At 45.1% G+C, this 16,204-nt stretch overlaps 8 protein-coding genes across 9 annotated transcripts, besides 1 other annotated feature; 4 read left to right on the top strand and 4 right to left on the bottom strand.

Annotated features, from left to right (window-relative positions):
* Window positions 1–176: 176 nt before the first annotated feature.
* On the bottom strand, window positions 177–3,752 carry TSTA_013980 (uncharacterized protein; the record flags this gene model as incomplete). The annotated part of the gene is given in 11 exon segments (XM_002483489.1): window positions 177–790; window positions 816–989; window positions 1,022–1,195; window positions 1,305–1,848; window positions 1,907–1,957; window positions 2,048–2,210; window positions 2,365–2,563; window positions 2,578–2,879; window positions 2,935–3,071; window positions 3,145–3,566; window positions 3,662–3,752. The coding sequence occupies 11 exon segments, from the start codon at window positions 3,750–3,752 to the stop codon at window positions 177–179; spliced, it is 2,871 nt and encodes a 956-aa protein (XP_002483534.1).
* A 551-nt stretch (window positions 3,753–4,303) lies between these two features.
* TSTA_013970 (uncharacterized protein) lies at window positions 4,304–5,491 on the top strand (the record flags this gene model as incomplete). Its single annotated transcript, XM_002483488.1, is given in 4 exon segments — window positions 4,304–4,804; window positions 4,823–5,078; window positions 5,156–5,298; window positions 5,372–5,491. The coding sequence occupies 4 exon segments, from the start codon at window positions 4,304–4,306 to the stop codon at window positions 5,489–5,491; spliced, it is 1,020 nt and encodes a 339-aa protein (XP_002483533.1).
* A 147-nt stretch (window positions 5,492–5,638) lies between these two features.
* TSTA_013960 (uncharacterized protein) lies at window positions 5,639–6,727 on the top strand (the record flags this gene model as incomplete). Its single annotated transcript, XM_002483487.1, has 3 exons — window positions 5,639–6,262; window positions 6,298–6,437; window positions 6,523–6,727. 3 exons carry the CDS (start codon window positions 5,639–5,641, stop codon window positions 6,725–6,727), a joined length of 969 nt encoding a protein of 322 aa, XP_002483532.1.
* A 44-nt stretch (window positions 6,728–6,771) lies between these two features.
* On the bottom strand, window positions 6,772–8,151 carry TSTA_013950 (uncharacterized protein). Its single transcript, XM_002483486.1, has 3 exons — window positions 7,922–8,151; window positions 7,470–7,851; window positions 6,772–7,404 (listed from the first exon to the last, which is right to left on the bottom strand). Exons 1-3 carry the CDS (start codon window positions 8,144–8,146, stop codon window positions 6,824–6,826), a joined length of 1,188 nt encoding a protein of 395 aa, XP_002483531.1. The 5' UTR covers window positions 8,147–8,151; the 3' UTR covers window positions 6,772–6,823.
* A 1,055-nt stretch (window positions 8,152–9,206) lies between these two features.
* TSTA_013940 (uncharacterized protein) lies at window positions 9,207–10,729 on the top strand (the record flags this gene model as incomplete). The annotated part of the gene is made up of 4 exons (XM_002483485.1): window positions 9,207–9,362; window positions 9,429–9,759; window positions 9,823–9,996; window positions 10,052–10,729. 4 exons carry the CDS (start codon window positions 9,207–9,209, stop codon window positions 10,693–10,695), a joined length of 1,305 nt encoding a protein of 434 aa, XP_002483530.1. The 3' UTR covers window positions 10,696–10,729.
* Window positions 10,730–11,432: 703 nt separating this feature from the next.
* On the top strand, window positions 11,433–12,660 carry TSTA_013930 (uncharacterized protein; the record flags this gene model as incomplete). Its single annotated transcript, XM_002483484.1, has 4 exons — window positions 11,433–11,894; window positions 11,950–12,138; window positions 12,203–12,486; window positions 12,546–12,660. The coding sequence occupies 4 exons, from the start codon at window positions 11,433–11,435 to the stop codon at window positions 12,658–12,660; spliced, it is 1,050 nt and encodes a 349-aa protein (XP_002483529.1).
* TSTA_013920 (mRNA splicing factor (Prp17), putative) lies at window positions 12,597–14,761 on the bottom strand. The gene is made up of 3 exons (XM_002483483.1): window positions 14,612–14,761; window positions 13,919–14,550; window positions 12,597–13,858 (listed from the first exon to the last, which is right to left on the bottom strand). Exons 1-3 carry the CDS (start codon window positions 14,720–14,722, stop codon window positions 12,874–12,876), a joined length of 1,728 nt encoding a protein of 575 aa, XP_002483528.1. The 5' UTR covers window positions 14,723–14,761; the 3' UTR covers window positions 12,597–12,873.
* A 119-nt stretch (window positions 14,762–14,880) lies between these two features.
* TSTA_013910 (endosomal cargo receptor (Erv14), putative) lies at window positions 14,881–16,151 on the bottom strand. Of its 2 annotated transcripts, none has more exons than XM_002483481.1 (5): window positions 16,022–16,151; window positions 15,762–15,929; window positions 15,533–15,688; window positions 15,413–15,479; window positions 14,881–15,363 (listed from the first exon to the last, which is right to left on the bottom strand). In XM_002483481.1, exons 2-5 carry the CDS (start codon window positions 15,860–15,862, stop codon window positions 15,271–15,273), a joined length of 417 nt encoding a protein of 138 aa, XP_002483526.1. In that variant the 5' UTR covers window positions 15,863–15,929; window positions 16,022–16,151; the 3' UTR covers window positions 14,881–15,270. The 2 variants fall into 2 exon arrangements, with proteins under 2 accessions (XP_002483526.1, XP_002483527.1); XM_002483482.1 differs by having other exon boundaries at window positions 15,762–15,926.
* Window positions 15,079–15,106: a microsatellite.
* Window positions 16,152–16,204: the final 53 nt, after the last annotated feature.

Below are 16,204 nucleotides of genomic sequence, written 5' to 3'. Positions count from 1 at the left end.
CTTGGGACGTCTGAAGACCTTCGGCTCGTCATAGCTAGGTTCTTCTGTACATTGGTACTGTAAAGATGACACATTGACCTTTCTTGCTTCATAGAACTTCGAGTCAGATTCTGCTACGACATATATGTATTGAATCAGTATTCAACGACTGGATTATTCTTCCCGTACACCATGTTTCAGTTACATGCCTTGCCAGCTGCCGACCGGCTCTTCTTTTGCTTGAGCTTCACCGGCTCCAATTCAAGTTCCAATTGACGGATCTTATTAGCTTCATCGCCTGCGACAGCATCAGCTTCCCCCTGTTTATCATCTTTGGATTCGTCATCTGCATCTGGATGATCACTGTCACTTCCATAAGTTGAGTGTTCAGAGTCTTCGGGCTTGGAGATATCCGGAGGGCTCCAGTAGTCTGTTCCTCTGAGAACAGATTCCGGCCTTCCGGTATAACCTTTCTGCATGGTAGGTTGTGACATCGCAGAAGGACTATTGTCATTCCGAAATTCATCCCTTTCAGCTAGGACTCCATAGGTATCCTTGTCAACCATGCCGTATACTTTGCTGATATAGTCGTCGAAAAGTGCCGTGATTCTAGCTACACGCCGGAAGTGTTCTGCCTTCAGCAATGGCCGATCTAATTTCGCAACATTGCTCATGTCATGGAAATCCCATCTGGCGAGTGCTATTGCCGTCTGGAATGCATTTTTGATCTGCCGGCCATTCCACCACCGCGATGGTCTGTTCAAGTTTGCTTTCCAGTGCTTGTCTGCAAAGCGTTTAATGCCTTTTACCTCTATATCAATCTATGTCCAAGTCACTGTTTTGGATTCGCTGGATATTCTCCCTCCCAATTTCTTTGGTGAAAATCTCTTCCAGTTTGGGATAATAGAGGCAGATATGTGTCCGGGATCGAAAGGCCTCGTCGAACTCGCCGACTCGGTTGGTTGTTAAAATTAGGACACCGGAAAAGTACTCCAACATGCGCAGAAACACTATAACATGGTGGTAAGAATCATTCGAATACGATTGGGTTTTGGACCTACCGGACACCAGACTGTTCCTTTTGATATCACCTCGTTCTCGCTTAGCCAGGAAGACGTCTGCCTCGTCCAAAAGGAGTACACATCTTCATCGATGGGCCAATCTGCAAAATGCATCGAGTTTATCTTCCGCGGAGTTCGCTGTAACGCCAAGATCACTGCAAGTGATCGGTAACAAGGGGCAATTCAAACTGGCAGCAATGCATTCCGCAGTTGAGGTTTTCCCAATTCCGGGGGCACCATAGAGCAAGATAATGAGCCCCTTACCTTTTGCAGGTACAACATCCATGGAAAAGCTGTCTTGTATTTTGTTGATATGATTTCGGGTTTCAGGAGGTGTGCCGATTTGATTCGTAATCAAGGCCTGTAGAATAGTCTTGTGATCATCTGGCAGGATGAGGCCTTCCAACTTGGGCTGGTCACTCTGACCATCCTTGCTAGTTATTGGTTGCAGCATGCTAATGTCCAGCGCACACCACCGATGGTCCAGTAACGAGAATCCATAGAGGCGGGGAGGGAGTAACATGAGGTGTTCATCGGAAATAGTTGAGGAATTGATTAAAAGGCTGGTGACAACGTCAGTGGTAAACAAAAGTTCGTGCCTCCGGTCCTCTTCAAAGATGGAATCATCAAAGACATCTGTCACCCAATCTCCATCATTCTTTTTAGGGAAAAAATCATTAGTCTCTCGTCTACCAGCCTTGGTTGGTGTTTTGATGATGCCGCCTCCTGTTTTCAGAGACCATTTATAGCATCTTTCTTTTAAAGGCGTAACTCCGACTTCTTGGTCGACAATGACCTCACCATATACCTGCCACCAACGTGGCTAGTAAATGGTCCTCGTTCTATGAGAGAATGAGAGAAGATACCTCAGCTCGGTCAATCCGGTAGTTTGCGTATGGAGTAGAAGTCTGATTTGACTCTTCAATGGTGAGACCACGGTAGATCATGTGCCTTCAATGTGCTAGTTGAATAAAACGAGCACCTCTCTTAACGAGAGTTTCTTGTACCTTTTCCCACTCCGGGCCAAAGAGTTGATACCGAAGAGGGAGTGAGGCAATAGGCCTTGTTCGGAGGAATGGTGGTATCACGAATCTCTTCGGTCTTGGGGCAATGAAAATTCCGTCGGATTCAAAGTAAATACAGTCGATAATAAAACTGATCATCTCCCAACTGGAATAACCTACTGTGTCGTGGCATTTCTCATAGTTCTCTGGCTCCGAATCCCATATTCTATCGTGAACCGAATTGAAACTAGATGTCAGTTTTGTGTTATAGCAAACTCGCCATCCAGTGACATGGAGTATCCTATATTCTTGATAATGACCGCTTTTCATGCTGTAATGGACGAAACACCACGTCTCCTGGTTTATAGAGCTGCCATAGGTGCTCAAAGGGAATGTCTTTGAGGTTACGTGTAAAAATCTGCTGCTTAACCTCAAAGATATCTCTCATGTCTTGATCCATGAATTCCGTAATGCGGTTAATTTTGCCTGCTCTAGCCTCTCCTGTGCAGACTTCTGCCTCTCCATTAGGATACCTTTTGATTCGTGATCCACAATTTCCTGTGAACAACGACTGAGTTCATCGTCCGCATGGTCACAGGACATCTCAGTTTTTCTTAGAAACTCCCTGATATCAGATTCGAACTCCACCAGGTACTTAAATGGTCTTACTAAGACGTTCTGTTCTTCCGTGAAGAGAGTCCTGGTACATGCTTCCAATGCATTCAAGAGGTACGTATAATTAATAGCCAACCGGTATGGGGCATGTTGGCGACCAGACGTTCCCATATCCAGTACTGGAGCAATAGAATTTTCAGGTGGAGGTTGCGTGTTTTGTCTTGTTTGCCGTAATACATGGCTACTACTTCCTTTCGAAGAAGTCAAAAGAATACTCTGTTGCAAGTCGATCTTTCTTGATCTTTCGCCAGTGCTCCAGAGGGACACGCGTAATTTTGATTTCTTGCAAGACCTTCTTCTTTTCATTTGTATCCTTTGCCTCAGCTGAAGCAGCCTTATCGTCTTTGGTATCCTTTTTTTGGCTTGTTCAGTCAAAATTTGTTACGAATGCCGAGGTAAGAGGGAGGATGATATAGAAAACAAACAAACTTCTCAGTATTTCCGGATGCATATACGCCTTCCTTGGAGTCTGAACAGATCTCCCGCGAAGTTGTGATTTTCTTGAGCATATCAATCCCTAGTGAGGAAACCTGCGTGCTATCACTCTCACTGGTTCCTGTGGAGGAAGTCTTTTCTAGTTTTTCTCCAGGGGAGAGCCCTGATCCTGCGGGATTCGCCAGGGTATCTCCTAATGTTACAGGGACAAAAGGAGGAATCTGGGATAGTGCCGTGGACAGCGCATTGTTTTCCATGCTTTTTAAGTTCGAGTTCTCAATGTTGAAGATCGTTGAGAAGGGTCTGGTAAACAAGAAATCTGAAGTGTCATTGAGAACCAGCAGAAAATGTGAGAAAGCAATATCCATAGTATAGGTCACTTGTTTATTAAGTAGGTATTCGTGGCTGATACCTAGGTATATAATCAACTTTATCACTTGCGGTAGATAGACTAGTGTCCCTCAATCGAGATAGCATCAACTGTATCTACTGGCATATCACCCATACCCCTCAAATTGAACCATTGAGAAAGCCTCATACCCAGACCCAAATAGGCAAAAAGAAAAAGTATCGGGCATCTTTGCAGCTTGGGATGCATTATAACAGACAGGGTATATCAGGAATACAGCCTCGACCTACGGCTCTACATACAACAAGATCCCTGTTGCTAGTCATATCTTCTCATATTAGATCATCTCGCCTGCGGACAGCCTTATGCTATAGTCAATTTCAACAAGGTTTATCACCAATCAATACCCGCCAGCACATCTATATGCAAAGCGCAGAACGATGCCTGTTATGCGAGAAGTTGGAGTTGATCAATGATGAACCACCTTCAGCCTTGTGAGCGCCCCCATTCTTGCTTTTTTCTTTCTGCTTCGCCCTGCCGGAATTGCAATGCTGAGTCACATTCACGTATCAGAGGAATTTTCCCGAATATCGCTTTTTTCGAGGCACGATCACCCTACGTCACCGGAAATTCTTACCCGGGGCGAAGATATGCATTTAACTACCACTACTCAATCTCGGACATTATCTGAACCTAACGTTGCTTCCAAGGTTCTGTGAAGCAATAGGTCCTTTAAAGAATTATCTCTACAGTTGAAACAAGATCCAAAAGTCCTATTTCCCCTTTTCAATCCGGGCATCATGAGTGAAGCACGACGCACACCTCATGGTCCCCGTCTAAGCAGTTTGGTGGAAGACTATATCCGAAGAAGCTTACAACGTGGCGTGCATCCTGCGCTCGATCTTCTCAAGGATAAGGAAGACCCAGTGAGCGTGTCTCACGAGAGAAGGACTCATGGAGGGTCCCTAAATACGGAACATGAATCGGGAGGTGCAGACAATAAAAGAAACAAATTGTATAGGGATATCATTGAAGAGCGAGAAAGATTCCGCCAGGCGATGGAGGATTACGAACGAACCACTGCTGGAACCAGGTTCCAGACTGATGTGACAAGCAAACCATTACATACCTGGGAGGAAGTCTTGGAGGAGGTTGACAAAGTGTCGAGAATCTACAACTCCAAAGCGACTGTTTGGGGAAAAGTTAGAACAGGCCTGCATCAGCTTGAGAGCAATAATAAAGCTTTTGAAGTATGGGCTGACCTTTGCCGTCGGGAGATTATTGTTCAGCTTTCAGTGGAGGTCTAAAGCTCATTCTAGGTGTTCGTAATCCACCACATTTTCAATCCGCATAAACAGTCCGCTAATCCCTTAAAGGCTGCGGCACGACTAGCAGACCTGCGTTGTATAATCTCGGATACATTGACAGAAATCCCCGTCTTGTTAACATGTATCCATCGGGCCTTAAACATCTTCGAGAAGTCCGAAGAGCTACAGCAATGTAGCGCAGCGCTCTATATAGCTACCATCGCGGTGCCACACCACATTATCTGCTGGTACAAGACAAAAGCGATAAGTATAATGCCAATATCTCTTTTTCTCCCTCCGTGGAGACCACCAGGTTAAGATCTTGCTTATTACTTTTTTTTTTAGAAAAACTCAGTCTGAGAATTGTCAAGCAAGACTCGTATGAGACAAAACTAGAATCTTTGCTTCAAGACATGCGGAACAAATCTGAGAGTCTTGACAAGTTGGCTCAACTGTGCTCTTATCAGGCCATTGAAGAAACGAGGAAAGTATCAAATAGCCATCAACAATTGCTCATAAAAGGCTTTGATTCGTCAAGAATCCAGATGGACACGTTTAAAGAGGAAACTGAACAAACTTGACGGTCTGGTCTGGAAACTCAATGCAATCATGGCAGAATTCTTGGGAAGTCACGATCGGTTATATCCTAAGACGAAAGAGAGTGAGGGCGGATCGCCATAAAGACTTTTGATATTGTGAGCTGATATTGCATAGTGAGAGGGTCTATGCTTCCAGCAACTAAGGCGGCCATCGAGCGAAGAGCCACGCAAGATAAGTAGTATTCTAAAAATATTCATAATTCTGGTCCCAGACTCAGTCGCGTATGGCATGGCAGAGTTTTCGAAAGCTCAAAATGCAGCGCTCAAGGCTTTGAACGATGATACTTCAATCGTCACTCGTGATCTGGAAGCTGGCCTTCAGGGAGCCTCGACATTACCTAAATCTGACCAAGCTTGGGTTATCGCTACGATGCAGACTCTAAAGTCGCACGATTGGATGACGAGCACGAAGTCTTCGGTGCTCTTTATCAACTCCAATACGTCCAGCAATGGAAAACCATCCTCGTTCATCCCCGCGAAACTTGTGCAGTCCGTGAATACGTACAGATTTAACAACGTTTTTGCCGTCTCATTTTTCTGCGATGCCCATCAGAAAGACCCGAACAGCGGGGTGGCGCTTATGATGCGGAGTTTTATCGCGCAACTTCTCCGATTCTATACAGATTTTGACATGGAGACACTTCATCAAATTCGGCTGTTAAATGGGGCAGATGTTCATGCACTGTGTTGGACTTTTCATCAGCTAGTATTACAGCTTCCATCCGACATTGTGGTGTTTTGCATTGTTGATGCAGTTACGTCGTACGAAACGAGAGAATCCCAAGCGGATGCCAGTGAGCTCGCGGTGGCGAAGCTAATTGACATTGTGCAAAAGACCCGTAAGCGTGGCTGTGTATTTAAACTGTTACTAATAAGTACGAGGAACAGCCATCGATTGTACAAGCTGATGCCCGACCAAGTGATGAATGTGGTATGGATGCCATCCCGGATGTCGTCTTCGGAGGGATTTACTCTAGGAAAATGGAATCCAAGCATCGGTCGCCACAGGAACTGGCTGAGTCGATAGAGTCTATTCTGGAAAATATGGAACATAGAACTGACCTCAGGAGCAACCAACGGCTTAAGTCAACATTTGTTTTGGATATCGCGCAGACGAAACCACATCGCTCACGCCCCCGTCCGCGACCCATCATCCCCAGAAGCCCAAGCCCTGCAAACCCTAGGCATCGCAATCTTCCACGGCAGCTTCGACGAGGTAGAAGTCATAAAAGCAGCCATCTGGTGCTGTTCGGGCGTATTCCTGACCCCATTCCAAACACCACAGATCCACAACTACCAGTCCGACACGGAAGGTTGAAATCAATAAGGATTATACTCAGAATACATAAAACGCATGATTCATAGTATTGACTTCGTAAGTATCCATTGTAACCGTGATACATACATCGTTAATTCATGCGAAAGAGAGTCTACCTACGTACTCCTGTATCGAACTTCTAATCGGCGTTCGCGAGGACATCATCTGGTGATATTCGTCAATCTCGTCTCGAAACGGCGTACGTTGTTCTGGGTCCCCAGACACGATAACATTCACATCCCTCATACTCCCAGAAAGCTCCAGATAACCCCCATGATCCCTCCTAGTTTCAATGCTTTCGATGTCGAGATCCACAATAGGAGGACCCAATCCAACTCTCGTTCGTACACACTTCCAAGCACTCTTTACATAACTCATCACCAACAGCCAAAACGACCTCGTAAGTGGTATACAGGCCGCACTAATAATAATATCAGCTTCAATTATAGACCAAATTATGACAATATGTGTCGAAACAAGCGCAATATCACTCCCTTGATCACGCTTTCGGAGAAGGGGTGTCAATGTCGTTTTGTATATCCCCACAGCAGCAGAAATAAGTCCCAGTCCCATTAGGATAGAGACAATTAGTTTGCGGCATATGGGTAGTTGGCGCATTTTCCAAAATATGGTTGCTGGGTAGATTGCGTATAGGACGTCGAGGGATGCTGATAACACTATAATGCATATTACTACCAATTTTCTTTTTGAGGAAGGGGGGATTTAATGCACTGATACATACCAGTCCATACTAGAAAGTAGTTCACCATAACACGCGGATTCCAACATTTGGGATGGATTCGTTCCCGATCCCATTGCCCTGATATGGGGCTGCACTGAATAAACATGAGAAACGCACTTCCAATACCACCAGCCGCAGACCCGACAATCGACGAAACTATAAGAATAGCCTTTACCACGGCGCGAGGGTGTAAAAGCCGACTAAGTAGGAGAGCGACAGAGATCTTTGGTAGCCATGCTGCATTGGGGACAAGAGCTGCTGCGATGAAGGAGAGTTTGTGAGCGTCTGAGGTCTTGGCTTTTAAGTTCTCGGTGCAATCTTTGGTGTGTACAATGGCGTGAATAGATAGAGTCATGAGTATTGTAGCTGCGAGATTGACTGCCTATCACGACATCAGACCATTGGGACACCATGCATGGCAAACCTGACGTGGGCTTTCAGATGAAACTCACCCAACCGAAGGCCATTATAATATCTTCCCATCCTACGTCTCGTGTTATAGAATATCTTGATATAATTCGTAGAGTAAATGTTATTGTTGCCACGGCTTGGAGCACCCATAACATCGAGTACGTTGCGACAGCTTTGTGGGCCACAATCTGGCCTGTCTCATTTTCCATAATGCTATGGAAATGGTGATTCTTTTGGTCTTTACTATTGTTGTAGTCGGGCTTCATGTTACGGTATCAGGAAGCAGATCAGGTGAATAAATATTGAACTGAACTGCAGTGGTTATGGTAAGCGGCTCAAATATGCCTGGTTCTGAATCCGATTATAATTCTGACTCGTGCTGATCGACCTCGGAAAGACATGTCTTAGTTCTTTCAGCTATATATAGGTGCGTACAGGCCCAGCATTTTTACGGCATAATTGATGTCATGTGTTGACTCTGCCAATTCGATGAAGCTGTGTACAGGTACATACATAAACTGGAAGATGCATGGGGCCAAGAAGAAAGTCAAAGCCGGAAGACCATTCAGCAGTAGATCTTGATATTCAGATTCTTTGTTGAAGAAAATTATGCTTGACCCTGTCGCAGTAGGAGTTCTTGACACGGGAGCTGTGTAACTCGAAAGAACCCTTCCTTTGATCGCCTAAAGATATATGTATTGGTTTGGAGTATATATCTAAATTTAACCTTGGAACTGCGGCATAAAACATGTGATTCAGGCAGTTTTGAGGTATGTGTAGTATGTATAACTGTCGGAGGTAATGATTTCCAAGGTTCTATCTGGTTGGAAGTATGAAAATCGGCATCCATATAACACTATTAGACTGCGACTGGTTACACCGCGCCACTAACATCCATGACTTTCACTATTTTAAAGACAAAATATTAAAAGTTAATGCCTTAGTCTGTATTCTATATTTAAATTGATGTTTCTGATCTGAAAAGCACCCTGTTATTTGCTTCGGCGTAAACTCCCCTAGCCCTAATCTGCTGTACGTAATCGGATCTGATAAGGCCAAAAAGACAGGGATGAGACAAAGATAAGGTTGGCAGATCTATGAACCCTAAATCCACGTGTCGTTAATCATCAAACAAATTAACAATGCTCATTAGTGCTTACTCGTTTTATCTATCTATCGGACGGGATCTGACTCAAGATACGAGCTTATCTTCGGCCCATTTAGGGCGCTAACAGTGCGTCACGAGGGGCACCTCATTCTTTGATACTGCACAGCACTTTTCTCTTCCTCAAATATTCTTACAACTATTGATTGGCCTCTAACACCATGGATTCCGAAATCGAGTACATTTTAAGCCTAAAGGCTGTACGTGAAAAGGCACATAAAGTCCTTGAATTAGCCGAACAGGGAAAATTGACTCATTTCAACTACGACCGTGATAAACTGGATGTAGCAGCCGACTATGTTATAGGTATTATCCAGGTAAGTCCTTTACATAATATTAATGTGTTCAGCATATCTAGGTAAGAAATTCACTGATAAGAATAGCGCGATTTTGGACCAGATAGATATCACCTTATCCCCCCTCATGGCCGATGGCAACATTTCGAGGTTGGCGGCATTCCTCGCATAGATAAACTATTGAGTGACTGGAAGAATGATCAAAAGTTCGACGATGTAGAGAAAGTGCGCGGGCTTATCGACCTTTTCTTCGTTTCTGTTCTCTTGGATGCAGGGGCTGGAGATGTTTGGCGATTTCAGGAACCTGGAGGCGAGCAGTCGTACAGTCGGAGTGAGGGGATAGCGATTGCTTCGTTACATATGTTCTTGAGCGGTGATTTTGCTTCCGATAAATCTTTGAGAAAAGACATTGTGGAAGGTGGGAATTTGGATCTTTCGTATCTTTTCTTGACTGACTGCTGATTTACATGCAAAATACCAGGAGCTGCGCTACATACACTAGATGCAGACAAGCTCTATCGGCACTTTCAGATCAGTGAGACAAACCCACTGGTGGCAGTTGACAAACGGGTGGAATTACTACGCAGACTAGGAAGTTCCCTATTGAGCTTTCCCGAGATTTTCGGTAAGAATGGTCGACCAGGCAATCTTGTCGGTAAGTATGAGCATGGTTCATCATTCAGAAAGTCCAATACTAAAACACGGCGAAGATTATCTCCTCTCCAAAGCAAAGAGTTCTGGAGAAATTGACTACCGCGATCTTTGGAACCTTCTCCAAAAAGTTCTGATCCCAGTCTGGCCATCAGACCGTACACATATCGACGGGCACCCCGTAGGCGACGCATGGCCTCTAAAAGCCCTTGCTACGTCTTCCAGAGCAAACAGCAGCAAAACATCTGCAATTCAGCCATTCCACAAACTTACACAGTGGCTCGCATATTCGCTCATGGTACCATTTGACCGACTACTAAAAATCACTTGGCTCAATGCAGATCAGGGCACGGGACTTGCCGAATACCGAAATGGAGGATTATTCGTGGACATAGGTGTTCTATCTCTAAAGGAAGAATCCCGAGCAAGGGGTCTACAACTGTCAAGCAGTAATATCGATGGCCTCCCTTATTTTGGAGCTAGTGATGATGAGATTGTGGAGTGGCGTGCTATGACTGTTGCACTTTTGGATAAGTTGCATGCTATCATATCATCCAGTTCTCAGTTCAATGGCATTCAATTGACGTTGCCTCAGGTTTTGGAAGCAGGATCTTGGAAAGCAGGACGAGAACTGGCTGCTGAGAAACGACCATTAACCAAGTCGAGTCCTATTGGTATTTTAGGAGACGGAACGTTATTTTAGATTTGTCTTCATATTAAACAATCAAGCATATCACATGAATGTACTTATCTGTGCCCCTCGAAAAGATTCACACTTAATAGAACATCTCCTAACTATCAAGCGAGACTTAGTCCAATGCCACCTGGGCATCGAAGATAAGGCGTAGTAGTTGCTTCCATTCTGTGGCCCTACAACATTGGAAGAGCAACAGACATCGTTAACAACACATTTAAGGACACTGAGACGCATGTTACCTACTCTCAGCCAAGTCCAACAGTTATACCTTCTTCTCAACTCCTGATTTGCTATCATCAATTCATCGGCAGGTTCCGAGGTTATCACCACTTCCTCCGACATGCTTTCTTCACGTGCCCTCAACCTCAAAAAGTATATCTAATCCATGCGACGCGGAGCATCTATGTGTCCGACATACCAAATGCTTTATAAAGCTTACTCCCGAGTCACAAAACATGTTGGCCGTGTGGGAAAGTGAGAAGTCGCTTATTAATACAACACAGAAGGAAGTTCACTAACATACCCACTATCGGGTTGGGCGGCATGAGCGGCATGAAGAATGAATGCATTTAGGGCTAAATTAATAATAACTATTATCCATCTGTCGAGATACGGCGTAGTATTCTGTCCGAAAAGAGATTCATGCATTGTTATATATTGAGCTCTTGATTCATGGACAAATTCGTATCTCATATCCCGATCAACAGTTTCGTTTCCACAAGCTACTTCGAATACGCTGAAAGATGTCTCATAACATCGTTATCACTGGTGCATCGGGCTACCTAGGCGGCACACTACTCGCTCGCTGGAAAGAAGCCAATTTACCCCCTTACAAAAACCTCTATGCCCTCGTCCGAACAGATGAGCAAGCCAAAGCCGTCAAGGAACTATACAACGCAGAACCCGTACGTATAGATCTGAACGATGACGCCGACATTGAACAGGCTATTGTGAGCCGCGAGATAAGCGTCATTTATTACTTGATTGATGTAATGGATAAACGTAAACCGGCGGCCATGATTCGCGCACTGAGTAAAGTCAAACAAAACACTGGAAGGGATGATGTGCATTTCTTGTTTACGACTGGTGCAAAGATATTTAGTAGTCATACTGGACTACCCACCAACAGGCCGCTGTTGGATACGGAGGAGGAGATTTATGAGCTTCTGAGAACTGCGAAGGGGCCTCAACCGCTTATCGTTGAGGTATGAAACCTTTCGGCTTATGATAATGACGTGCTAAGTATGCCCATCTGCGCAGGCTGGCAAGACAAATGTGAAAATCATCGACGACGCAGAAGCTCTCGGCGTCAGAAGCTACATCTTCTCTCCTTGCATTGTATACGGCAAGGGGGAAGGTTTCGGAAATCCTATTTCTATTCAAACTGTAGCTGTTATACGAGCAGCGAAACGGACGCGGAGGATTTATACTGTCGATGACAGTTCAGCAGTAAGCGTCCCTATCACAAATTTAACGTGGCAATTGTCTTCGTTCGATGAACTGACTGCTATAGACATGGCCGGTATGCCACGTATATGACAATACGACCCTCTACCTCTCCATCTTGCGTGCCATTCTCTCTGGTCAGAATCCCAGGTATGGTAAAAACGGATTCTATCTCGCGGCTTCGGGTCTTGTGAAATGGCACGATCTCTATCGTGCTCTTGCAAAGAGACTACTTGAAAAAGACGTTATTGATGATGATATCATCACGCCGGCTAACGATGCTGCATTGGAGAAGATGTCGACGGTGTTGCGTGGTGATAAGTCGTTTGTGTCTGCTGAGATTGGTGGTCGGTATGTATCTTTTCCTACTTGCTGACTTTGAGTGAAGCATCTGACGAGTGTATACATAGATGCACATTCACGGCAGCTCGGGGTCATACTATTGGATGGAAAGCAAAGTATGCGCCGGAGCATATCCTTGAAGTCGCTGGGGAAGAGGTTGATTTGGTTCTTGAGCATTCATAGGCATTTCGATTTTGAACTAAATTCATATTCCTTGTAGTAGTTAGAACCCGGACTTCAGAGACCTCATCGGACCTCATCGTATATATTTATCATTGTGTCCATTCGATTATCGACATACTCCTCCAGATCACCAGTTCAGAACACATCTCTGAAACATCCATGTTCTGCCAGCGTCATGAAAAGGCCCATATCATACACAACCCATTTCCCAAACTAATCCCAATACTTAATAACACCCTCCAACCCACCAGTAACAACTTTACTAGTCTCCTGAGGATGCCAATCAAGACACGTAACCGCCGACCCATCTTTCCCACCAGCCTGAATCTTATGATACATTTTCCCCGTCTTCCAATCCCAGAAACATGCATAACCACCCGAATCACCACTAGCTATAAATTGTCCATCGGGGGAGAAAGTAATATCAATCGCATATCCGGCATTATTATGGCCCCTGAACCCCTTTTTGCGGTTTTGACGGAATTTATCCGTTGCAGCGTACACCACAATTTGGTTGTCGCCCGATTGGAATGCGACGTATTTGCCTGAAGGGTGCGGGCAGGCCCGGACCATGGCGAACATGTCTGCTTCGGCGATGTATTTGATGGGTACGGGAATGCCGTATTCCCATGCTCGCAATGATTTGTCGTCGGATGTGGTGATGAAGCGACGATTGTTGTCGACAAACGTAATAGTGTTCACGGCCGCTAAGTGGTGATCATATTCCTGCACCATTTCACCTGTACGAGTGTCGAATTGGACAATTTTCTTGTCCGACATTCCTGCCAAAAATTCGTGGCTGTGCTCGGGATCAGGGTTGATGCGTACAACGTGCGGTGTTTTACCCGTGCTGAAGCGAGAAATGCATTTACCATATTCCGTATCCCATAGTTTGATCTGTCGGTCATACGAGGCTGTGAGGAATGTTTTGCCTGTGGGATGGAAAGTGGTATCACTAATCGATTTAGAGTGTCCAGAGAAGGTACGCAGAAGTTCGCGTTGATGATATACATCCCAAATCTTGGCTTTGCCATCGGCAGCAGAGGATAGTAGTAAGTGGCCTGATCCAGGGAAGAAGCGGAGTGAGGTAATAGGTTTTGTGTGCGATTTCCACGTGTGCACCAATTTCCTGGGGATGAAGTTCTTGGTGCTGCCTGGTTCTTTCTTCAGATCGATATCAAGATCCTGAGGAATGTGCCTGTATTAAAAAGTATCAGTATAAGTCGTATAAGGTATAAGCAGTGATAAGGCAACCCACATATAAGTCCGTCCAAGGTAATCAAACTGTTCACTGCCATGAAACTCCGTAGTCTCCGCCTGCGACGCATCATCTTGATAATCAGTCGCCATAGTCGGCAACTTCGACACCGACGTTCCATCTTCCTCCTCCACAAACTCCTCATCACTCGCAAGCTCATACCCAGCCTCCGCAGCCTCCTCTTCATAAACCTGATCATCATTCTCATATTTCGCCCAGGGACCCAAATACGCGCCTTCACCATCAACAATACTAGCATCACCCTTTTTCTGCCTTTTCCGTCGCAACGCTGCCGAGGCTTCCCTTGATGGTTTCATTTGCACAAAATCCCGTCCACCATATTGCGCCGCTCGAGCCAAATCGCCGACAAACGCGTCCGGTCTGCTGGGGTCACGGGTATACCCCAGACTCTGGAAAGTGTGGTGTTGTGCTGTAAAAGTAGCTTCACTGATAGCTGCCTCCTCTGCATGTCCCGTAGGCACATTTTTGCGTTTGAGGCCGTTTCCGACGCCGTTGGGTTTGAATGGGTTCACGGGACCTTGTGCCGGTCGCGTTAGGTCGTCATATGTGGCATTGTAAGTTAGGGCTGTTGAATTTCCGGCGCCGGCGATGAGTTGTAAGCTAGAAGAATCCTGTTGGAGGGCGTTAGCTAAGACAAGTAAGAGGTGTATGCTATTGATGGAAAGACCAAACCTCTGTATTGACTTCTGGAGCGGCGACTATTTTTGTTGCTGATGTGAATGTTGTGGACTTGGGTTTGTCGGATTCATCGCCTGACGAGTCGTAGTTGACAAGCGAAGCCATTGTAGTTGGCTTAGGATTATGTTATGTTGACAAAAGCTCATCGCAATGCGGCGGACATTGAATGGAAGATGTCGAAATCTTACGGTTGGGTGCACAGACAAGTAGCGCAGTTATTCCATTTCACATGCATCGAAAATTCAGGAAAAAAGCTCGATACATTTTATACCATTTATCATAAAATTAGATAATAAATATAATCGAGCAATTGCGCTAGAGGTATATACAGCATCTAAACCATACAAGAGGACCATCGCTGCCATAACTCAGCAAGATCACAAACCTACTCCTCTCTTCAAAGCACAACACCGGTATCATTCATAGCAAACCATATCAGTCAAGTCTCCTTCTGATACGTCCACACACACACACACACACACACACACAATCGTCCTGGCATATTCCACAAATATCCACCCATAACATTTAGAATCGCCTTTCCATTCCTACAGTCATCTAATAGCAGACTTGATTACCTCCTCGGATTGGGACCGTCATCAAAGAGTCGTAGCGCATAGAGCGTGAGCGTCATCGCATCGTTAGCGAATCATTTAGTGAGACTCGTCACGGATCAAGGCAACAATCATGCTGTAGAGGTAGAAGAAGAACATCAAGAGATGGAATCCGAGCTTGACGAAGGATTCCTATATGATGTTAGTACAATTCATACGTACACATAGGATTAAAACTAACCCTCTTGTGGATGTTAAGCTTGCGGAAAATCTCGGTAGCATCCAACAGATGCTGATTGTCAAAGATCCTAGTAACTTGTTAGACTTTTCACCACAGTAGCGAGTAGATTGATTGACGCACTTCTTTCCGTTGTAAGCGAGCAAAGGTAAGTTCAATATAATCGCAAGCCAGTAGCCATTGATGACGAATAGGAAGGTCAGGAAAGCATGGACAGCAGCTTCGGGTACAATATAGGTGTTAAGACGGTTGCAGAGTTCGATCGGGTTGAGGTAGTCACTATCAGTACAGCGTTAGTTAGGATCCTCGTACTCGCATGAATGCCTTATAAGTATTGATTTGTCCAACACACCATTCCAAATCACTGTACATAATAGTGAAAAACACCTGAAGGAACAAGTTGACGGCATTGATCAGGACCGCCAACAGGTAGAGCCACGCTTCACCAGACATTTTGATTTATTGTAAAGTCGATAATTGCGATGAGAGAAACGACCAGGGCTATGAACGCTGTATTCTGCTATCGAAACGTGGTTAGAAGAAATCTCTCGATAGTCTCTGTCTGGCTAGGTAGATGCGAATCATGACGTCCGCGAGGGTGCGTGCACTCACGGAGTATATCTCAGATGGGTATGACTTTGTCGGAAAAAAATCAACAAGAATTATCAAGTTGCCAAGAAGACGGGTATGTTTTGCGTGTGTACCTAGGTAGAATAAGAAGACACAGAGTACTGTTGCCACCAAGACAGAGAAGGAGGAGATTGTGGATTATGGTGCTGGGTTGAGGCGTCCATC

The sequence above is a fragment of the Talaromyces stipitatus genome, genomic scaffold (assembly GCF_000003125.1).
Source record: "Talaromyces stipitatus ATCC 10500 scf_1105507295549 genomic scaffold, whole genome shotgun sequence".
Taxonomy (NCBI): domain Eukaryota; kingdom Fungi; phylum Ascomycota; class Eurotiomycetes; order Eurotiales; family Trichocomaceae; genus Talaromyces; species Talaromyces stipitatus.
The sequence above is the reverse complement of the archived record's forward strand: the minus strand, read 5'-3'. Positions and strand labels throughout refer to the sequence as shown.